This window comes from Varroa destructor, unplaced genomic scaffold (genome assembly GCF_002443255.2).
Source record: "Varroa destructor unplaced genomic scaffold, Vdes_3.0 BEIS01000007.1, whole genome shotgun sequence".
In the NCBI taxonomy this organism is placed as follows: Eukaryota; Metazoa; Arthropoda; class Arachnida; order Mesostigmata; family Varroidae; genus Varroa; species Varroa destructor.
Genome location: NW_019211460.1, coordinates 510,195 through 534,246, shown reverse-complemented (window position 1 = coordinate 534,246; position 24,052 = coordinate 510,195). Strand labels below are relative to the sequence as shown.

Below are 24,052 nucleotides of genomic sequence, written 5' to 3'. Positions count from 1 at the left end.
TTCTAAGAATATGACATACTGAACAAATATAGGAGTCCTCAAGGGCGTTTAGGCCGTTTCTACGTGATGGTAACGTTTAAGTAACGAGGAACGATTTTCTTACGCGACACTGATATGTTGCATCATACACTTAGTAAGCAGTAAAGCTGGACAGTATTAATTGGCAAAGAAGGCCAAAGCAGCGCTACGCCATTGCAGTAGGCCACTACGACGCTGCACTACGTAGCCTCTGTTTACTGAGAAAAATTCAAACCTTTTTCAGCAGTTAGCATCGACATAAACGTCTAAAAGTACGGTATAAAATTTGTACTAAACTGATATCAGTTCTGGGCGATGCTAGCGGCAGAGAGTATTCGGGTAATGAGAAGAAATGCGTAACGGGTTACACGACCGTTGCTTGCAGCCGCAACTGACGTAATTCGGCCATAATAAATTCTCAAAATGTTAATTCTCAAAATGAAGCGGTCAAGTTCGTTCAGCAAACAGAAAAACCTGCAGACACGAACCCGTCGTCGCCATTGTTAATGCGATAAAACAAGGTCGCCATGCTTTGAGTAACTTGGATAGAATAGGCTAGGAATAAAGAGATAGTCAAGTCTCGAGCCTGGAGGTAGGCACATTATTAAAGCTAATTTTATATCCGGAAGTGAATTGTGCGTTAGAGGTAAGTGTTCAGAGGAGACTTGGAGGCGGGACAAATTAGAACGGTGAGGGTAATGAAAAAATATAGTAATGCTCGAACAAGGGCGATTGGGAAACAACGAAGGGTTATCTAAGGTCGAATGCGATCTGAGGGTTTGACGTTTAGATACGAGCGTAGGACACGACTGAAGGAAAAAGGCGAATATTGCAATAGTATTTTTATTATTATGAAGTAATAATTTGTAATACAACCATTTGGTCACACTGAGTTCGTATGAACAGCTGCTGCAAGAAATAATTATTTAGAACAGCCTCTACTAAAATTCATGATAAATCAATCGTTTCGACCCACATAACTAACACACGCACTCTGTCGGCAATTATCCTAGTAGTTTGATAGACAATCGTGGGACGCAATAATAAAAAAAAGAACACTCGATAATAATAATAATCAGTAGTTTTCACAACGATCTTCAATCAGTTGTCTAATTGAGCACTGCAAACGTTCAGAAAAGTCTCACAACGCTATCGAAATACTGCCCCGTTAATCGTCCAGCAACAACAATAATTGGAGATAGCGACACGGAGCGTCAGTGGCCATTTTCCACTTCCAGTAGTAACTCATATCGGATCGCCCGACGGATCACATACTTTATCCGCACGAGGGCCTGATAATGCGAGCAGAAAAAATGGATGGAAAAAATTTAACTCTGCCACCAACGAAGTCCACTAGAACAATGCGCTTCAACGGCGCCTGCTAAAAGGGAACCATCGCATATCTGTATAGAAGAAACCTTAAGGCTCCCGATGCCGACGGTTACAGTTAGCAGCGCAAGAACAATCAATAGTAACAGTGGCAATAATAATAATAATAATAAACGAATAAATACAACAGCCAGACGAGAAAATCAAGTAACTATTACTTGTGGACTTCTAACATATAAGTTACATCTAAAAACACCACGAGACTAACGTGGCGACTGCATCGGTCGGCACGAGTTTCTCTCATTATCCGCCGTCCCCGTCAATAGATGTTGGTAGGAATTATCTGATCTACAACACCTTCATCAATATGATAACAAGCTTTACCCCTCGCTGCTGGAGATAGGGAACGACATGTTGCTGCAAGTATTTATGGTATTGCTGGGCTTCTGCGTTCTTCATAGCCGACAAGATTGGAAGACGCGTTCTCGAAATGTTCTGATTTTGCCTGCAAAACAAAAAGTAATTTTTAAAGCACGATACGTATTACCTCGTTTCAACAAGAAAACTCTTCATAAAATGTATGGACCAGAACATAGATATTTTCATGTTTGTTTATGCGGTGAACTTCTCTTCGCTCCCATTGGTTTCTCGGTTCCCTCTTTAGCCTTGCGATTTCGTGTATAGATATATGTCTATATATGTCCAACACAATTCGCTCAGAAATTTAATACACATTGATACTGGCTACGATCCATCCATATACTGTTGATCCATAAGTCAGCGGCACAAATCGAAGTTATTATATAAGATGGATAAATAAAAAAAATGGCAGTATATATAGATGATGCATACAGTTACCGATCCTGTGAACGGATCCAATACTATAGTGTTAAATACTGTCTTAAGACGCCTCTAACGAAAGCGGTTACGTTAGGGATGAACCTATAGAAATAGAGCAAATCCGTAACGGATTTGATGGAAGTAACGTCGGACTGCGCCCTGCTCTCAAATGGTGCTTCGTCAATTTCTTCAACGCAATTAGGTCAATACAAACCTTTCGACTTCATCGAGCCTTCAATTTGTGTCTGTACCCGAAGAATTGAACAATCTGTTCTACAAAATGGTCGTCGAAGCCAGCCAGCCAGCACAAGCGTGAAGCTGCGAATTACGAATACAGGGTATCATCATTGTCGATGGAACAAGTAAAAATCAGTTCGAGATCGTAGATCGGCGCTAACAATTCTAGGTACGGTGCCGTGCTTCCTACCAGAACTGATGTATGAGCACCTTAGCTATTGAGTCACTAGCACTACCACAACTTTTTTCAGTTTAGTCTACCGAATCGCGGATTGTCGGATACCTTCAGCAAGGGTAACATCTCCTCCTCAGCTTTTGGAGTTCTGTCGTTGTCGTGGAAGGCAAGAGACCTCTATTATAAATAAGTGGTAAAGCATTTTCATATCTAGCACAGACTGAGCTGTCAGTTCATTCTACTTGATGAACTTCTGCAGCCATACTTCAGAACCAGCATAGTCTTAATAGTTCTGTAGTAAAATCAAAGTAATCACGGCCATTGTCGAAATAGAAAATTAGAGCTTATCAACAATGAAAATTTCCAATAAGGGCAACAGGCCTTTTTCACTAGCCTTTCCACGTCAAAGGGCGCTATGGGGCGTTTTAGCACTTGCGGTCGGTTTTCCGTTGATTATTTGCTATCAGACCACCATTAAAGAAGCTGTGTCGTCGATGTATGACGGCCACGTTGGCAGCCACCGACAACTGTGTGCCAGTAAGTAGGTTTCGCGTCCGTACAATTTCTACTTGCGGAACGAAACAACCGTCGATGCGATGATCAAATCATTGTATGTACACCATGCGAGAAGACGTTAGGTTAAAAAGCTCAAAATGACCCATAGCAAAGGGAACGAGTGGTTTAGTATAAACAAATGTTGTTTCGCCAAACGCGCACAACCATAGAATATGCGTAAGGAAAGCACAAAAATTAAGCATTTTTTTAGTTTTTTTTTTTTTTTGCAGTATGAAAGAGGATGTATTGATTATGATGCATATTGATTGTATGGCTTGAAGCGGTCAGCGAAGAATATGTACGCGTATAATGCAACGCCGACGGGCTGTAATGGGTAAAGGACTACCATACAATAGGATACGAAAAGGTACGGCACAAGAACCAAACTTTAGAAGGGCTCAAAGTTAAAGCTTGGCTTGGCCTTCAAGTATTGTGCCACGAACCTAAAAGATCTGTAACCGTTTGGTAAGTTGAAGATACTCTACACATTTTTTTAAGGGAGGTAGTTTATTTATTTTACAAATGGGTTTCATATTTGTTTGAGCGCTTACGAGAGTTCTGATAAGCTAAATCGACAAATACGGGCGTACCATAACGGCATCGAGTGTAAAGATTTCGTTCTGCATTGTATTCGAGTGTTATCTCGAGCGATATGAGGTACAACCGTGAGTGGGTCAGTGTGTGTGCTGGCTAGCGGGTAAAATCAGCAACATCTACACAAAGTTTTCGGGCACGTTCATAGTTTTGCTGGAATCGATTCGTAAAGGATCAAATAAACAACCAATGTTAAGTAGTGATCATAGTTTGAGGACGCGAAAACAGGATGATGCAACCAGGAACAGATCTAACCTAGGATCCCTGCTTCAGCAAGGTAATGCGTTTGTCTTCAAATCGAAGGTCGAAAAAATTAACAAACCTTCTCAATTTTACGAAACTATCTTGAATGTACATTTTCATTATACCGGTTGCTTTTCCTTTCGCATGTAAGCCGCTGCTCTCTTTTAGTAGGTACTACTTTTGTAAGCTTGCCCACATAAGATTTTAGAGGGTCCAATGACGACAAATTACATTCTAAAAAACACAAATGGTTATTAATGCTTGTAACAGAATATATTTTGCAGTATATGGGGGCTTCGTCTGGAAGCCAGGTACTTGCTAGTGACGCTTTCGAAATCCCTGTTAAGCGTGATGAAAGAACACTATTGACTGGTACGAACAGATTTGACGGGCTGCTTCTACTAATATGCATTTGTCTATAGAGGTTTTTCATGATTAGCCTTAAATGAATTATATGCTTATGCAGTTGTCGGATCTTTTGCACGACAAGGAGCTACATCAGGTAAATTAACATCGAAAAATTCGACCTAGCTGGGCTAGAATGGTAATTGATATGTGATAAAGGTACCCTCCTATATTTTTCCATGCGCTCTGGCGGGTTTTAGATAGCCACATAACTACTACTCACATTCTCATATGCTATTTCCCTATCTACGGCCTCTCAAAGTAAATCGATAATCGACAAGTATAATCGCTTGCCCACCAGCTGCCCTTTTTAGGGCATAAAAAGCTCCGTGATCACACGGACCCAGATCGGAAAGGTCGGCGAGTTAAAGTCACTATTGGGTATTCCTGTACTTAATCCGGCAAGTGATATTGAAGTACGGTGATTGTGTGCTTTCGATTGCCAATTGTACATTAGTCTTTTGAGGAACTCGAGATAGAGGGCTGAATTTATTGTGTTACTTTTGGCGTGTATTTCATAGTAGTCGATACACTGGCATCCACTGCAAGTCTACCATAATCTTACGTCCGAGTCTACTCGACACTGCCATTGAACTCGATTCTTCCCCAGGGCAACGTCATTCTCTCTCCGGCTTGCGGTAGAGATTAATGTATGCCTCGTCCATCGGAATCGTTCGTTCTAGGCGGGTGCAAAGTACGCACGCGCTTGCAACAGACTAATTCATTTTCAGGGGGGCTATTTTTTAATTTAGCTCCCGCATTTTCAGTATTGGCTTATAATTCTGCAATACATCATATGCGGAATGCCGGTTTTGGCCGACAAAGCGCTTGGATTCCAAGCTTCGCTTTTGCGGAAGGCCTTCTCGACTGCGGCAATGTCTTCTTATCTTTCGGGTTCTGACACTTGTTTATCCACTCGCTGGCCTTCAACACTCGAATCTCCGTTGTTGAAACGTTTGCACCATCCACATACTGTGCTTTTGCTCTACCAGAGCTCCTCACCGGTCATGATGAATTTTCTCTGCTAAATAGAAATAGGAAGTTGACCACTGAGCATGAGAAGATGTATTCTTTTCACAAGACACCCATGTCACATTTCGCTTGACAAGGAAGGATCTTAGATGCTTAGTTTATGCTGCATAGCTAAAGTGACCACGTAAAATCAAAATGATTTTTTCATTGGTCTTTTATTCCGGTTGTGCTCCTAGCCATGTCCCATTAGTCTCTTACATTTAGCATTATCCGTGAAAAAAATCAGTCGGAAAGTTTGACGCAATTTGGATCCGGAACTGAAAAAAGTCTTTGACGGATTATGCTCAGAGTTCTAGTGAAGTCAAAACGTTTTTGGGGCGATCACAGTAACTAGCTGATTAAATGGTAACTTAATTGAATGGCTCTAATAAATCCGTATCAACTTTATTTCACGAGTATATGATACGAGGCAAGACTAAATACATTGATGTAAGCTAATATCTAGTAAATTACTGCTTCAATTCAAACGCTCTAAACTTTCTCCATTAAATGACTTGGCTAACTTTTCGCTATCGCGCGGTCGTTTTAAAAATGATTTAGTGATAGGTGAAACGTCTACACATAGCCACTCTACAGCTAGATAGAAGGCGATAACTGGCTGTCGTTGTTTAAGTTACTTTCTCTCTTCGTGATGTTGATACGATGGCGAATTGTTTTTTTTTTAGCTGTGTTTATGTGCTCCTGAGGTATACGCACCTCATCAAACAGCAAAAGGTGTCATTCAATAAACTGAAAAACTTCGAAGCGCTTTCAACTACCTCGCGAAGTTAAGGTAACTTTAGTTATATCAGGCTCCGATTAACAAAAACACGTAGGCTTTCTTGGTTTCGATCAGGGGAAACATGTCGAAGGCATTTAGGCTGATTAGAATGCTTGATCACACTTATTTGTATACAAGATATTTCTATTTTGTTCTTACGTTGAACATTCAAGACGATGTTGTCACATCGCCTTTTTTTTTTTCGTCAAGTAGGATGATGTCAGACATTTGGATTTTTTATTTTTTTACTTCGAAAAAATAAACGTGTACGTATACTCGAAGCAATGCAACATCATAGCGACAAGATAGTTTCATTTCTAGTTTTCTAGGAAAACAAGTATTTGTAGCCTTCTTCATTTGATAAGTTTTCTAACAAAGCTAAATGAGGCGGTCAGCGATATTAGCGGTCAGGTTATCGACGCATGAGCTATATATGCCTTACATCGAAAAAGGGTTTCGTAAAGACCGTGCCATTTTGGATGCCAGGGCATTTTTGCGTCGCTTGAGTCAATGTATCCCGTTTCACGTAGGTCGTATGAAATGAAACACCATTTTTATTGGCGATACCACGTGTAATGTAACCCTTTAAGTAACGTAACTCTTAGCCGTTCCCGTTCGGCGGTAAAGGTCACTGTTCGTGCGCGAAAGGTAAAATCGAAAGCTTCTTTAAAGTAGAACAGATCATTGTTTCTATTTACATAGAAAATCTGCTGACAAATTGGCCGAGGGTCTTGGTCAAGAAGAACTTGTACAGGTGGTTGATGTCATTGTGATTCGACATAATGCGAAAGCTCTCCGCCAGGGAGCTCACCCTCGGCTATTGTTAAGAAAGCGTATTGATGCAATATAAGAGTAGATTATAGCAAACATTATACAATGGTTGAAACGAAAGTTTTGCGATTGTGCACTTCTGTTACATTAGGGTTCATCGTTTGCAAGGAACGGGTTTCGAGCTGGCATTAGGAACACCTTTGTGTCGAAGATGTGCAAAGAGCGTGCTACAATGCGCCATGTTTGGAAATAACTCAGCTGGCAGCTTCGGGACTGCTCCACTCGACGTGTAGAGGTTTGCTTATTTTCACTTACACAATTAGACAAGGGTTTCCGGAACTGGTCAGGTTTCTAGACATCAAGTTAACTAAGATAAAAGTTTGTTGTACATCTAAGTGATTTTCTCTCGGTTACGACTGGCGTTTCACTGCAGTGGAGGCCTGATGCTTCGCGTAAACTTCTGGACGATACGAGCATACTCTTTACACATTTTGCAATAAATGATGCAATGATGATTCCTATTTCAGCAAAATGGATGATATCACGCAAACCGTTCTCCTGTAGAAATTTATCAGAACGATTACGACCAAAACCCTTAAGGACATCGGCGTCTAGTGTTGACCGAGTGATTCTCTATAGTACCCGAAGGGCACGCAGTTCCTGCTTGTCAACCTGGCTATATAATATTCGATACGGCTTGCGGTCATACCTCAGTAACTGAAAGAGCGACAAAAATAAAAGACAAATAAACAGTTCCGTTGACTGATCAACGTTATTAAGTCAAATAAATGCTGTCGTCTGCTCAGTAACATCATAAGGATCTGTTGTATTTGTGATACTGCACGATTAGAAAACATTGTGTATGGGAAGTATACTTTGTGTGCTCTATACATAGATATATATATATATATATATATATATATGTATACGCCTCCTGACCGGCTAAACGCTATGAATTTTGGCTATAATGTGTTTTTTTTTTCGCTCACACAGAACGTTGCCATAGAGTGTTTATAACATGCTTGTTCAAATAAAATGAAATTATTGCCAAAATGCTAATAACAAGCAAAGCGGGAATGTATTATCGTCATAGAGTTGATAACCAGATAACGCTGCGGCAACGAAAAGGGCGGTAAAGAAAATTCAATGTTCTGGTATTAACTCAGTGGTCGTTTTTATTATCGGAAAGCAGGTTCAAGATAAGGATTGATTCGGTATGAGCGCTACTCGATTACGCTCTAACAGCACTTGACGGTAGTTCCATTTGCTGTTTCAAGGGAGCAGGGTCTATTCTACAGGTAAAAAGAAAAGATGGAGGTGAGAAGTGAAGAAATAAAGGTAATGTATCTAAGGCGTCTGAGTACTGAAACTCTATGATGCATGGTTAGTTTTCAAGTCATGAAGCCACAGAAGCTTAGGAATGGAAGACGCCTGGTATTGTCGATTTTCTTAGCACTGATTCGTAGCGTTTTATTTTATATGTATATTCATTTATATACAACGTTTTTTGCACTTTTTCGTGGTGTTTAACTAAAATTTATGTACATATATATACGACGAAGTAAAGGCTTTAGGTACCACTACGGATAAAAAATAGTCATCTAGAAAACTCTCACTTCAGTCGTCTCTCATCAGCGACGCGAAAAAATCATGTAAAAAAATAATGAAACATCAACATGAATCTGATACGCAGCCTCCTAGACGGCTACAGTCGAACCATTTTAAATAACTGAGCCGATAATACAACGAAATTTTTATTTTCTGCAAATAGTAGATACTCTCTAAAAGAATTTTTCTTCAAGAAGAAAATCGTTTGTTTGTATTAAAAGAGCGGATGTCTTCGGGTACGATTATAAATTCAATCAACATTGTCTAATAGAAGCGTACAGATTTAGCTTTTAAGCTTGGGAAATGAAGCATGCGTAACTATACAGGAAATCGGCACGCTGAAAACTGTAAAAATCATTGCAACGTATCTGATTCACGTACTACAAATTGTCACAGCCATTTTATTAGGCACTTACTAGATAATGCGGCCAACTACTTGTTATAAACGATAAAATCAGGACTATGGAACTTATTTTTTCGGCTCACACATTCAAATTATGATTGCACAAGGCAAATACTCTAAATTAGGGTCAACACTTGAACAGTAAAAAAATATTACTTTGCATTTTCAACGAACGGAATGAATGTTTTTTTTTTTTTTTAAAACCCAACCTTATTATATCCATAATTAGATAAGAAGCACCTTACTTATCTAATGAAACAAGAGGTCAACGAGAGGCATTAAACCACTTTGGTCACTGTTTCACAATAGTAGATTATTAAAATATAGCGTATAGAAGCAACACTTGTATAGTTTATCGATTATATGATCAATACAAATATGGAATTACGACTGTTTAAAGAAGTAATACGGAAAAACTTTCAGACGAAAAGCCTGATATGCCCCTTTGGATGTCGCTTGTTCAATTTCGACCTGTATCTCTGCGGCTTTTTTTCTGTATGAATCCTGAGGTAAGCCATAAATCAGGGACTCGATTACGTTTAAAAGTGCCGCTCGAGACCACTTTTTTCTATGAAGGTTTTTGGTACAACTTCAGATCGTGCTAGAGGTCATGAGTATGCAACTATTTACAGACTGGAGCAATATCCACTCAAATGGGAACTTCTCCTAGCCAAACGATTTTCTATGATAGCGTTACTGAAAACCGATAAAAGCCACTAGAAAAAAAAAAAAACATTTTAGCAGCGTAGTACGTCTGTTTGCTGGATTTAACATTTGAAAATTAATGCTAAACTGATTGATAAATAATGCTATTCTATGAGTCAGATCTAGCCGAGCTTTACGTCAACATCTGTTCGACTTCATCCTGATGTTCTTCATTCGCGAATGATGTATGCATTGTAAAAATGTACGACTTCTGAGACAGTCAACACACTGAAACACTCTGTCAGATGAATATTGCAGGTATTTGGCGTACAAGTAGTTTCAAACGAATTTCTCGAAGAAAGAACTTACTAAAGGTACGCGTTTACTGAGGAAGTGGAGGTGTTTCATTGTCTATTGTCGACATATTAATTATCCATTAATGAGATAATGACATATAGCAAGTATTATGAGAAGATACTCGGGTAAAAATTTTTGCCTCTGCGAATATTTTCTCTATGTATTTTCATTGGGTTTGAACGTTAATTCTCCCAGGCTGCTTTAGAACAGCAAATGTATCTATCTATGAGATATACATCCAAAATAACAGATCTAATGTTGATAGTATTTAGTGTTTACAGCCAGTTTTAAAGGGAAAACACCTGGTTAAGGATCTCAGGAGTTGGCCTGCTTAACAGCTATCCTGTTCATTGTGTACGAGAACTTTAGGGCTGTCACGGGCTCCTTCATTCTCAAGTTCCTTGGGAAAAGTTCGCCCCTCTAGCATCATTTGGATTTCGTAGTGGGATTTGTTGGCCGTTTCGGGCAGAAGGAAAATACTGAATAGAACGCCGACAAAACACCAGCCCGAGTATATCCAAAAAACCACAGGCGAACTCAGCGCAGTCACAAGACTATCAAAGGTTCGAATAAGGATGAAGAAGGATGCCCAAGCTGTTGATGTGGCTAAAGCTGAAATCAGGCCCGCGGTTCTTGTGGGTGAAATTTCGGCCACGATGAGCCACGGCAAGGGGCCCAACCCAATTGCGAATGAAATGACAGCAGTCATGCAACAAAGCACTGGTACCCAGACATGACTGTCCGTGTTCGAATGCTGGTAAAAGGCGAACCCGCTGAGCGAGACGCATACGCCCAACGTCGAAATGACGCTTGGAACTTTCCGACCAAAGCGGTTTGTGATGGGTGAAGCAATGGCATTAAATAAGGCCTGTAAGGCCTGCAGCATGATCGTGCAGTAAATCGGGTTTACTGATGGTGCGGCCGTGCGGAAAATGGGAACGGCGTACATGATGACAGCGTTTATGCCAGAAAATCCCTGGAACAACATTAGAGAAATTGCGATTCCAGCAGCTTTCAGCGTCGCTTTCGAAAAGATATCCCGCATTGAAAATTCCTCATGATGTTCACATTGATCTTTCATGACGAAGACCTCAAGTCGGGCATCGATACGATTACCATGCAGTCTTTTCATAGCCTGAACCGCTTCATCAAATCTGAAAAATTACAAATGATAATCATATTATATATCCTGCAAAAAAAGCCACCATTAAAATGTATGTTGCCGATGGCCGATAGCATTGCTTAATTCGTGGGAGCAAAGTCTGCTATTATTTTTAACGAAAAAAAAAAACACAATTAGTTATCAAAAAAAAGCTTCAACTCTATTCATACTAATAAACATAATTATATAAATGCAGTTATACATAGGTTCACATTTTTTCCAATCATATAGAAAGCCAGTTAGTTATCTGCCCAGAATCTTGCAACTACTATATATGATTCATTAACAAGTTATATATTTTCAACTTTATATATATATGTATACAAACATATATTTATATATATATATGTATACAAACAACATAATCATTTCAACATGTCGAGTTTTTTTTGTGCAGTTTATTCAATGTTTCGTCCACTATGGCGCCAATGACAAAAACTGTAACCGTTTCCCTTACGCTCAACTGCCATTAAAGATCCTTTATGAATACCGGCGTGTCCGCTAGCAAATGCACGTAATGGTTACGACGAAATTTATGTAGGCGTAGTACTCTTTTGAGCAATGAATCTGCAGGACGTTCTTGTCTCAGTGACCTTTGATGAAATTTGTAGAATGCCGTTTTGGAACCGATCCATACAGCGTAGATGAACTATTTGGTGCCTCATAGTTTATAACGGATTTACCTTGGCAAGCAGAATCTAGTACGCATTTAGTATTGATTTTTCCATTTTTTTCGAGGAAGCTTTCCAGAAACACGTGAGAAATAAAGCTGAAGTTACCTTGTTGTTAGCAATTGCCCTGCACAAGTTTGTTCTTCGTGATTGCCTTTGTCTTCTCCGGGTAACGGGACGAAGTGCCTCCTACCAGTCGTTCGGTGTCCTTCCGTTACGAAGACAAGCGTTGTAAATGGTAGTCCTGTATGGGACTAGCACTGTCACATCTTTAATGTACTCAGGCCTTATCTGACCTAAACCTGTCACTTGTTAAGCTTGGGCTGCAGAAACGCTGCTATCACCCTACCGACCGTGATGTCGACGGCTATTGTAGTCCTCATCTCGCTTGTTTGCTCAGCTCACGCAATGGTATAATGTTTCTGAAAGCATACGTCTGCTGAAAATGAGCAGTCTGATCCCATAGGGCACAGAGAAAATCTAGACTGTTGTAGCCATCCGTAAAAATGTTGTTCCGCTTCGAACTAGAGAGCACTTTCCTTCGTATCAATGCTTTTTTCTTCATTCAGTCCGATAAATCTGTTTACAGCATCTTCGCAGAAAATAAGAGCCAATAAAGAAGGCACATCCTGTCTTGGCAGATTACGGCGGGCAGGAGGGCACTCACCTAGGCCTGGTAAGCATGTCCGTATATATCGTCGAACGTAGGCTATTACGATGAGATTTGACCCCACCGGTTGCGTATTTTAAACACGTATTTTAAAGGGTAAGCTTGTACTCATTGACGTCAGGTCGATTTGGAATGAGAAAAAATGCACATAAACGCTTTCAAAATTTGTTTGTGCTTAGTAAACTTGCCAAAGCTGTTTGCTTCGGGTCTGTTATCTGAACCCTTGGCCGTGAGTCGTGCATAGCCACAGTCAAGTGACTTCTAAGCAAGGCGCCAACGTATAGAGTTCCTTGATTCGAAATACATTACATGAGAGACAGGTGGGTTCGTTGCGAGCACTTCGATAGTGGATTACGCCAGTAAATGTCGATTTCTCTCAGCCGTTTACGATCCAGTAACAAAAATCTGCTGAAGTGCCAATCAGCAACCTAGATCGAGTCTCTTTTCTCTTAGGTAATCTCCAATTGGAGATGCCTGCACGGTTGTTGACGACACGTTAAACAAAACGCTGAAACATCGCGTGAGCTTCTCTACCCGTACTGTTGACTTTTCGGTGGAGTTTGATCGAGTTTGGCTCTCTAGAGCAAAAAAGTTGTCTTTCAATATAGGTGCCTAGACATCGTCCACGCGCTTATTATCATATATTATAACCTTATCGCTAGGCCTCCTTGAGCCTTTTAGTCTGACCGCTCATAAGCGTACCGTACCGTACAAAAAGTCCGTACCTTTCTTGTAAAACTATTATATTATGTGGATGCAGCAATTACTAAAAGCTTTTTCTTTTTTTATTATTCTTTTGTTTTACATGCGCCCGGATAACCAGCTGTTGATCTACCAAAGAAAAACAGACCCGACCCTGATGCGTATACACTGTAGCAACATCATAAGTGATTAATGAAGTAAACATTTTTGTAAACATGCTTAGCTTTTAGTTCTATATTTTATCAGAGCATACGGCCAAAATCCATTCCATACTCTGACTGATCTCTCAATCTATCATAAACTGCAAATTTCTCTCAACCAAAATTAGGCCAAGAGTGCTTCACAGCTTTCAACCCCTGACACCTGAGGATCCTTCACTAAAAGTGTTCCTCCGACTTTAGTGGCCCATTCCTACCTTCTTCATCAAGCTTTTAATACCCAAATGTTTCAGATAACGCCCGTCGTCTTCCTCGAAGACGTCTACACCCTTTTTATTACTCGCGCTCGCACGTTTAGTGGGTTATTCCTTACCCTCGCTTCAAAAACGTGCAAAAAAAAAAATTTGTATCTTTTTTTATACACAAATTTCTCTTTGAGATGGCTCTTCCTTTCTGTGAGGAAGATTTCCGTAAACATTTTTTGCGCGGATCTCTGAACTCAAACACGAACATGGAACTGATTTGCGATACTAGCTTCGTTGGGGTCTTAGCCACCACTGAAACTTATAGCTTTTTAAAAACAACATAATAATGGATGCTCACCTTCCTTTCGAGACCAGCAGTTTAGGTGACTCTGGTAGGAAGAGAAAGGCAATGGTTGTCAGAGCCGGAAGAGTTGCATTTAGAAACGCCAAGCCACGCCACTCTAGAACTAGGCCTCCGAAAATTCCACAGAGCAGGATACCTGCAAAATACGAAACTCTAGTCTAGAAGAGTGCAATTTAAATGAAGCGCGGAATTCTGTTTACCTTACTTGTACTTTCTGAGAAATTGAAACACGTCGCTTTTCCCTTCCTATGTATTGTAATGTTCTACACCGATGTGAATACCATTGCAATGTAGTACTTACCAGTTGACATGATTCCTCCGAAGAGACCTCCAAGAAGGCCCCGAGCTGAGTGAGAAGACACTTCCACGATGTAGATAGGTCCAGCGACACAAATCATTCCAGTTGATATTCCAGTAAGAATACGTCCTCCGAATAACACCGAAAGGTCTTCTGCTACAGCAACTAATATCCAACCGATGGTAAAAGGGACGCAAGCAATAATGATCGTAGGCTTTCGACCCGTCGAGTTCGCCAAAGGTCCTAAAATTATGCAGTAACAATATCTAACGTCCGGTATCTTAGATTTGAATACCACCTAAATACGTTAAACAGAAGTCTAAATTTAGTACGTCTACACTGAATGACGCCCAGGCTGGCGTAAATAGGCAAGACACGAGTCTAATGCATGCTAAATAGTTGAATTTGTTGGTGCGTGTACGTAGCTGGGTATTAATACGCAGTGTCTGTCGACTCTTCGTCCTGAGATTGAAACATTGCGACCCTATTAAAACCACGGTCGACTAAAGCTGGCCGTTTTCGCTGACTTTCTTGGTTTTCAGCTTGGTTCTCCGTAAGTTTTCCAGTCAATAATTTACGGACATGTTTGCAATCAATTTATTAACAGAGTTTTATCAAGTAAACATTCATCTTATAGCTCGTACGTCATAGCATTGCAATGCTATAAAAATGTGAAGTGCGTATGTTGTAGCAAACCGGGTCGTTTGTGATGCTAATGAATTGATGCGTTCTTACGAGATGTCTTTGCTTTCAATTTCCAACGCTACCTTGGCCTGAGAGGTAAAATCAGGTTCCTGTACTTTTCCGCTCATTGAGATCTGGCAAACAACGGTTGTTTGCCAATTCAAGATCGTCTTCCCGTACCGTCTGCCGTGACCGGCCAGTGCCACTCTGTTCTGGCCACACAAAGCTTGCGCAAACGGCCTCTCATCTAAGAAGAAGTATGAAAGACCCTAGCACGGTCAGCTAAACCAACAGACGTACCAAGACCAGTGAACAGACACAAACAATGCGCCGACGAGCGCCAATAGCGTATAAAAAAAAAACACCAGTTTCATTGAAAATTAGCACTTTCGGCTATATTGTCTACTTATAGAATTTTCTGTTTAAGTACAAGTATCTGTACAACCAAAGTACAGATAAATTCGTTAATCATAGTGTTTACCTTAGTTCAAATGGTATTCGTAGCAATGTATACACAAAACATAGCATATTTAAATCTAATTGGAAATTTATTGAATTAGTATAATTAATGGTATGGTTGCTTTAACATTGTCTGCTGGAAATGTCCAATACATGGGGTTGCATAAGCTGATCTTGGCTAAAATTGTTCCTGGCACACAATGGGTCAACTGTGCCATGCTGCAAATAAAACTATCTTACGTACTGTTACTGTCCGCTTTCGGAGTGTCGACGTCTCAGCTTAAGAAGTACTGACTCTGGTCATTCATTTTAGAAACGATGGAAGGCACTTTCTTTTCTTATTTTTTCTTCGCGCAGTGAAGATGTCGTCTTGAAAAAGTGGTTTCCATCTGTACTCTCAATGTACCATGTGTATTTATATATAAGAGTGTAAAAGGAATTATGTTATGTAACTAATAGTGTAAAACATCACGACTAGTTAAGCGTGAAGGGCTACTGGAGGTATATATAATACATCTAGGGCAATTACAAAAAGATAACGATCGCAAGGCAGACCCTGTTTGGTGTTCATATTAGTAACAATGAACCGGTCAGCTTAATCGAAATCGCCTGTAAATGATTGAGAAATGTTTGTTCTTTCGAAGAACTTCTTCAATAGTAAAAGGTTGTTGCCATCTCAAGGATATGATCGCCAATATTAAAATCACCATGTTAACGATAACAAGAGTATTGAACAAGGAAGCTAAACAAAATACATATTATAGTTATAATAAATGTATTTCCTCTCCAGTAAATATAATCCTCTCCAGCTGGCCATTTAATCGCCAGTGTCTAGCTGACAAAAAATTTGCCACTGTTGAAAATTTGGTGGCAGCGATGGAATTTAAGAGAATATGGACGACCTAATCCACCCGCCTTCTGGACTATTTGCGGCTTATGATAGACCTAGACTTTGTTTTTTTGGCAGCGGTCTTCCTCCTAAATGGCAAGCCAATCAGGAAATTTTTAAATTAGACATTGAACGAGCGTATTTCCTTAGATAAAGTCGGCTTAGCGGAAGGGTTTCGAGCTGATGAAGACTAAAGTGCAGATGTTCGAAACATTCATAATGTTAAGCGAGCCCTCTGGGACAAGCTAGATTTCGTTTACTACTATCAAGTCCTTGTGTGCAGTATAAGGAGGATAGCTATATCGGTTCCGTTAACGAATATCGTTGTTCCGATTAACCCTGCTTAATGTAATGCCTTAATTCAGGCAGCCGGCGTTATACCCCCTGGGACCGACACCAAGTGCGGTCGATTATCAGATAGGCTACGCTTGTCCAACATATGTCCGCGAGTTGTCGTACCGAAATGTGTGCTACCAATGCCACAAACCAAATCACTATCAGGTTAATTGCACACATATACAAATTTCGACGCCAGACGATGCCAATTCTGTATTGCGAACAATAAACAGGGTGCTGTACCTCAGAATGGGCCAGGTCGCTTCAACCTTGCGACAGCCAACGAAAAGCAATTGATATCTTTTTTTCAAGTGGAGGGGTTATGATCAGTTGCTCTTACTCTGACACAGTTCATTGTCGAATCTTCTTCAAATATTTTCTGGTTCTTCGTTCTCTCTCGTTATACCTCTAAAGCTAAACGCAGCGGCCCGTGAGTTCTGTGACGTGATCATGCCGCTATTAATTTCTTTAATTGTCTATATGTGACAGCACTCTATTTCGCGCCTTATGTCTTAAAGAACTCCATATTCAAAGATCATTTGCTCTGAATTATCCAGCAGACACAAACCGCTTATGACGCAGGTGGTAATCTGGATTTTGCCGACTTTCACCATAAACGTGTGATGTTGCTATGGCCAGTAAACACCTAGGTAATTCCATATAATAACTTGCCGAATAATCTGTTAAACCACTTGTCTCTGTTAGGTATGAGACCGGGACCCCGCGTCCTGTAGTCCAATCCGTGCCCTTTTCCCTGACCGTCCAGAAGACGGCCTCACTTTTTCCGCCACCATCCTGAAGTGATACTCCTCCAGCCAGGTACTAGTCACGTCCAAAGGCGACATCCCTCTTGTCCTCCAGCCTCGATTTAGTCCCCGTCGTGATCGGCAACCCAGGTCGTCCGCGTAAACTACATATTAGACACCGTCTGGTAAACCAGGTATTGCCGGTACGTCATTGTGCGCTAAATTCTACAACGTTGGACCGGGGACTAATCCTTCGGGGACTCCTACTGAGATCTGCCCTCGTTCGTGGCCCACGTCCAACTCTTTGCCATCTAAATAGGATAAGTTAAAGGTTCCTTTATAATGATACCATGACTAGCAGCCAAAGGCATTTTTGTAATAAAAGATACAATTACACGGAGTTTCTCCTGTTCAGGTCCTTTTCCGTACTGAGTAAGTATCCTTTGGATTGGTCAAGGGTAGATCTGCCTCTGCGAAACTCGTTCTAAGAATTTCATAAGGCCCTGTTCTTTCTCTAACCTGGCAATGATTATCCTGTTTACTACCTTCACCATCATATTCAGCAAGCAAATATGTCAGTGCATCGATGTTTTGTCTTTCGGTTTGAGGATTAACACCGGTTTCGTTTCTTTTTGCATCCTAGGGGATCGCCTTTTTCTAAGGAGTTTATTTGCCGGTATTTGGAATAAGTCCGGCCATCCTTGACCAAAAGACCCGTTGCCTCAACAGGGTCTTTATCGCGGTACCTTATCTGTCGCCAGTCGTTGCCTTACTGCTCCGATTAGCTCTGCACTGATCTTAAGGGTGCACTGCTCACCAATCCATATCTACATGACCCGTCCGTTTAGGAAACTGTCTTGCAAAGAGATGATCGACCACACTTTCAATCTGACCGGTAGACGGGTGGCTTATTCCCTTTGTTTGTTTGTAACGATTTTGTAGGCTGGCTTTAAGCTATCCTTTTCTACTACTAACTCTTTCCATTTAGCAGCTTTGTCAGCACATGGAGTATTTGGTAAAAGACCTTGAGTTCTACCACCTGATTGCGGGTTCGGACCAGTGCTTCTTTGTCCATAATCTGATGTCTCCGCTGTTAACCACTCGTCCTTGTGTAGATTTTGCGGAGCAAGATTAATTCTCTTTGTACTACCGTTAGACTTCTAGTAAACTGGCTGCCCACAGCCGCGTTTGGCCGGTGGGGACCCGCTGGCCTTGGTGCAGGCCTTTCGAAGATCTCATTTAGTATTTTTGTGATCTCATATTCATCCGGTGCTTCATTCACTGCCCGGTGACAATATTTGTTTATTTAGATTTTATCCAGTCTACGCATTTGCCATTGCCTTATGAGTGGGCAGATTTCAGTTATCAGCTGCCCGTTGGCTTGCACGGCTTGAAAATCACGCGCGTGTGATCATCCCTGGTGAGCTTTTCTTCTATTACTCTCCGTTTCTTTTTATATTACGAAAATGTCGCGCCATCATTAAGTCGATAAAAAAAATTGCTTTGGCCAACGAAAACGGGGCGCTTCTTCCCGCCACTTCACTCCTTCCAGGCCAGAAATCCAATACGTCCCGGAAACTGGTGCCCAAATTCGAGCCTGGATGGAGCGTCAATAAGCGGGTTGCGCCGTACACGTACCGCTTAGGCGGGCAACCGCAGCGGTATGTAACGTCCGGCCTACGAGAATGATTCAGCGCAGGATCTCGCGTGGTCGGACGCACAAAGTGTGTAGTTGCAATATACGTATTTTCAGTTTTAGCTCATGATGGGTTCCCCTACCAACCGGCTACCAGTCCACAGCAGTCGAACTTCGTCACTGCTGCGCGAACAAACTAGAAATAATTCAAATAATCAGTACTGTCATCAAACAACATCATTCATGTAAAGATCATCATCCTAACCAGGTATGGGTGATGATGAAACGAGGAAAGAAAGATATGAACGAAGGGAGGATCGCAGATATGAAGCAGGGGATCACGAGAACGGCGGCCAGCCGCATATACATCGAGAAAAAAAGAGATACGCAGATATCGAATTGAGGATATCCCTATGACAACGCCGACGATGGCCATCATCGCAGTGATGATGTTGTTGTTGTTGTTGTTGTTGCTGCTGCTGATGGTGATTGTGATGATGATGATGATGATCACGACGATCGCGATGATGATGGTGATGATGATGATGATCACGATGATGATGATATTGGCGCCATGTTGAGCCGTATCATGACTCTATCATCATTATCATCGCCGGTAGCAGCAGCAGTAGCAGCAGCAGTAAGACTAGCTGTTACGAGGCTGAAAAAGGGGACTAGTGGAATCATTCCATTAGCGCTAAAGTCGACAGAGACGTCGGTAGCAATAAATGTTTAACTATCATCACCAGCATCAGCAAGCTCGGCGTCACCGTAGCTAATGTCGCTGTTGTTGTCGTTGTTATCGTTAGAGACAGTCGTCTTGCCGGCTGTTCGCAAGCTCCTCTGCTCGCACTATTTGCCATATGAAAGATTGCTCTGTTTGTGTTTCGTTTGCTTGTCCAGCTCCATATTATCCGTCTGCTATCTGAACGTGCTCTTTGCGGCCGCTGGTGCTTGTAGGACGGCCGGACAAAATCTTCCATAATGATGGTGGTCTAATTGTGGCAACGTTTGTTGCTGCCGCTTTTAGCAATACTCGTAACCGCCGTCGCATTATAAGGAGTGCGCCGAACTTCTCAGGTAGTGCACCAGCGTCGTGACGCTTAGCCTAGTACATTCATAGAATTGGCTAGCCATTAGGAGTTTTAGTTAATTGATACTCGCCTGAATGGTGGCCGCACGAGACGCTCCAAAAACACTTCCGATTATGTTTAGCTTTTTTTACTTATAGCTCAGCGGACGATCCGCGTACGACCACGCGCTTTAGGTAATACTTCGTAGATTATAAACTTGTCGTAAATCAATAAAGATACACTTTTGTCATTTGATAAATGCGACCAAAAACAGTTTGCCAGATGCTTGTGCTAAACACCGAAATAGTTATTTGTCATTAACTCAATGCAACGAATAGTGCGTCGTGGTGCAGTGAACAAACGATTCATGGAGCTTGCTACAATTTAGTTACCTACTGAGGATGACAAAACAAACTGATCATTGATATTCAGCGGGCCTTTTCAGGCGGCTTTAGATCGCATATGGCTAAGAGACCCTGCATCAGACGCCACTGAAGTATGATTTTCTATTGCTATCTGGCAGCTACGCTATTACTGAAAAACGTAGCTGTCATCAACTGGTACACGCTTAATAACTCAATCGGAACAAGGTATTACTGTCAATTTGCATTAAAGTTCTTAGGAACGATCTCGACCTTCGTATGGTGGAGACGTGAAGAAGCGTACACCTCGCAGTTAAGGCTTGTGTGGGGCTTTTGATAAAAATCATGAAGAAATCGTTACGTGTAAAGTAACAATGTAGCGTTTCTAACGGAAAGAGATGATTTCTCACTGATGAATCGTATTGACTTGATTGGAATAAGAGGTCTGTAAATCACGCACCTGCAATGAAGGCGCCCAATAAGGCGGCGAGTGCCACAATGCTGTTGAACCAAGCAATGTTTGTGGAGTCTTTTTCCATTGCAGCGCCAACTGCAGAACCAAAAGCCGCGTCGGCGATTATCGAGCTGATGGCCATTGCGGGATACCCGATTGCTGCGCCGATAGCTAGGGCAGCCATGAAGACTGCTCCCGCGGCCGGATACATCAATCGAAGCTGTGTACAGGATCCCTCATCTTCGAAGGCGGGACTGCGCAGGCAGTCTTCGTCATCTTCAATCGACACTTTCGACATTTGTGCGTTCATTGTGTAGTAGCTACGCGAACAACGGTTGTCAATACAAAAAGGTAGACACCTATTGTTAGATATATCTACTTCCATTTTAGCTTGAATTTCTGTAACCTTACGTACATTGCATCCCAAAAAAATACAGGTTATTCAAAACGAAAGGCGGGAAGTGTATTCATTAATTTGGCGCTAAGATAGCATGGTCCCGGTATGGCGTTTATGTGCACATGTGATCGCGGCAATTGCGATGATGTAACAGTGTTTCTGTATTAAGAATATAACGAACAACAGATAGGCATTTTAAATGGCTGGCAAAGACAATCAACGATCATTGTTGTGCTGACTTCAAGGACGAGCGTGATTTTGAAATAGCCACGTTGCCGGTAATCCTTTGCATCTCTTTACACAATTAATTTATAATTAGTATATACTGTCTTAAAGTTTTAACTAACTTGCACGTGTCCAAGCCGAGTTAAGTTAGTAATCTCCTTAATTAATATTGTCCACGAACTTAAACGAACGATACTGCCTTTTCTACAAACAATAAACGGTCAGTAGACAATATAGAATCTTGTCTGCAGAATCTCTGCTTTTTGTCTATGAAATGTCAAGGGAAAGTAAGCCATCTTGCGTATGAATCAAAGCGCAATTAGTAAAACTTCAATATGACAAAAAGACCACATCCTCTTGAATTTCGACTGAAGTTAAAATTTTCCATTACGATTCTTGGAAGCGATGCGCTCCCATTTGTCCCCTCAATGTTTTTCTGCTACCGTCATTAACCAGCTCCACTAACCAGATCTCAAATCGGTAAACAGCATCTATATGTGAGCGTGCGTATATGAAGAGTGGACCAGAATCGCTGCTTTACGTTCGAGGGAATGCGCCAGTATCGTTGTTACTTTAAAACTAACTGCACGCCTCAGCTCTTGGATTCGTAAGTAATCAACGACGTTACTACTGGGGATTTTTTGAAAATTTAGATCGAACAACCCACCTGCCAAGCAGCGCATTACTGTTGTCTCCGGCTGTCATTGTGCCTTTTGCGCCAGCGTAGAAATGCGTGTCGTAGAAGAGCGTGCCTTCAGGCTTCGCTTCTTTTCTTCACGAATTGCCGACCGTACAGCTGATACAAGAGGTCAGATCAGAAAATATCAGGATTGTCACACAAATCATGTACGAACACACTGCCTAATGTTCGTCTTCATGCACTCATTAAATACTTGCGAAGAGCATTGGATTTTTTCTGACAGAGCACATACATGAACGTGAGCGACACCGTTAACGAGCTTGGTTATATTGTTTATATCCGCTGTATGTATATGAAAAACCCGAAACTCGCTGGTCTCAAAGAGGCGCTTAGAACGACTGCGGTACGTTGAGCACAGACGCCGGAGTTCAGCACGCCGGTAGGCTCTGCGCGGAGTGAGTGTCGCAACAAGAACATCTGCTAGTGAGACCTTCTCGATGCGCGCGCTCTTTGTAGATGACGCCCAGCTCTGCTGACTCCGGCAGGCGGAAAGGAGGAATATGAAGTACTACTACCGGTACTATTACTCATTAGCACTACTGCTGGCGCTGTTGCGGTTGCCGTTGTCGCAGATGAAAGCATAGCGCTACGAGTGACCAGTGTAGAGAGACTTGTGGGCGCCAAATAGTACCATCATCTGGCATCTGGTTCTGGCTAGCCTCTATGGCTCATTAAAGGGGGAAACGGGCCGGTAAGAAACTGGTAGGGGCGATGAAGGATTGCTACCGGATGGAAGCGGAGAACTGTCACCTGCGCATCCCGTCAGGCGATGAGTACCGCTGAACCAATTACAGCAACTATAATTGGCCACAGTCGTGCTTTTTCGTGACGGTAAGGCCATCGTGTCAAAAGCTAAGGACGTTTCGATTCTTACGTGTCAACCTGGGCGGGGGGGGGGGTGTAGCATTCATCACTAGTTTTTATAGAGGTTGTTGTCAGATCCTTGATAACGAATATAGCTAATGACTCCTATGTATGATCCATAACACTGTTAGAAAATAGATATCACCTTTACTGGAAATGCGAAGTAAAGTGTATTAAAGAATTAATGGAGGATTTTTACAAGGATTCCACGAGGAAAATTTCAGGCGTAGCAGAGAAGGACAACGCGCGTGATGGCGTAGTGCAGTGTGCCGATGGTCTTTTCAAGTGCGTGTGTGTGGAGACGCAATATCCTCCTCTAGAGCAATTGTGCAACTCATATTTCAGCACTAACATCAACCGATACGCTTCAAATCGATTTCTTGAACGCCAAACAATGAGCAAACGTTTTCTTTGTACTCTCAGCTCGTAGCGCAAAGATGAAAAGCTTTTCACTCTGATGACGAGAAGCCTCCGTAATAGCACTTCTGTTATGATCGATTTCCTTGTGAGTATAAAGCCGCATTTGTCATACATTTTGCAGCAGTGCTGTGAGTGGCACGCGGACAAGACATCACGAATTACCTCAATAGCGAAGCATACCGGCGAGGAATTGACCACCACTGAAATAAGCTGCTCCGCCCGCTACGCGATCTTCTCTCCATCGCCGTTGCATTTAATCTTCTTAAATGCATGTTCATCTAGTAATAATAATAACACAGATACCAGACGTGGATAATGCAGCAAAACACAGTAATCGTCTAAGGGTCTTGTTTGGCTAGCGTTTTTACTTCGGTTATCTATCTCGTATATGAGCGGTTTCCTCGTTTCAACGAGAACTTCATCTTTAAAACAGTGCTCGTATTTATGGGCTTCCTTACGGTATTCATTCGTCACCATAGATTCCACCTGCTCATGTGCTGTCGTCTTTTCGTGTGTATTCTACTAGCTGTTAGTGTTAAGTGAATGAACGTGCAAGGTACAAAGC

The 24,052-nt window shown here is 41.6% G+C and overlaps 1 protein-coding gene and 1 long non-coding RNA gene across 4 annotated transcripts; one reads left to right on the top strand and one right to left on the bottom strand.

Annotated features, from left to right (window-relative positions):
* Positions 1-847: 847 nt before the first annotated feature.
* On the bottom strand, positions 848-24,037 carry LOC111254177 (facilitated trehalose transporter Tret1-like). Of its 3 annotated transcripts, none has more exons than XM_086975641.1 (5): positions 22,171-24,037; positions 20,888-21,201; positions 14,246-14,485; positions 13,939-14,080; positions 848-1,852 (listed from the first exon to the last, which is right to left on the bottom strand). In XM_086975641.1, exons 1-5 carry the CDS (start codon positions 22,206-22,208, stop codon positions 1,696-1,698), a joined length of 891 nt encoding a protein of 296 aa, XP_086831767.1. In that variant the 5' UTR covers positions 22,209-24,037; the 3' UTR covers positions 848-1,695. The 3 variants fall into 3 exon arrangements, with proteins under 3 accessions (XP_086831767.1, XP_086831766.1, XP_022670486.1); XM_086975640.1 differs by lacking the exon at positions 848-1,852 and adding an exon at positions 8,397-11,126 and having other exon boundaries at positions 14,246-14,407; positions 22,171-24,027; XM_022814751.2 differs by lacking the exon at positions 848-1,852 and adding an exon at positions 8,397-11,126 and having other exon boundaries at positions 22,171-24,022.
* LOC147754165 (uncharacterized) lies at positions 1,848-9,169 on the top strand. Its single transcript, XR_015317684.1, has 3 exons — positions 1,848-4,025; positions 6,094-7,254; positions 7,487-9,169. It is a non-coding gene; the product is annotated as an uncharacterized LOC147754165 (long non-coding RNA).
* Positions 24,038-24,052: the final 15 nt, after the last annotated feature.

Excerpts from the sequence above, each read along its gene's own strand:
- LOC111254177 (XM_022814751.2), bottom strand. The coding sequence starts at position 22,208 with ATGACAGCCGGAGACAACAGTAATGCGCTGCTTGGCAG. Across the intron at positions 14,081-14,245 it reads CGGAGGAATCATGTCAACTG|GTATCCTGCTCTGTGGAATT; the intron begins GTAAGTACTACA and ends CGTATTTTGCAG. Across the intron at positions 11,127-13,938 it reads CTGCTGGTCTCGAAAGGAAG|ATTTGATGAAGCGGTTCAGG; the intron begins GTGAGCATCCAT and ends GTAATTTTTCAG.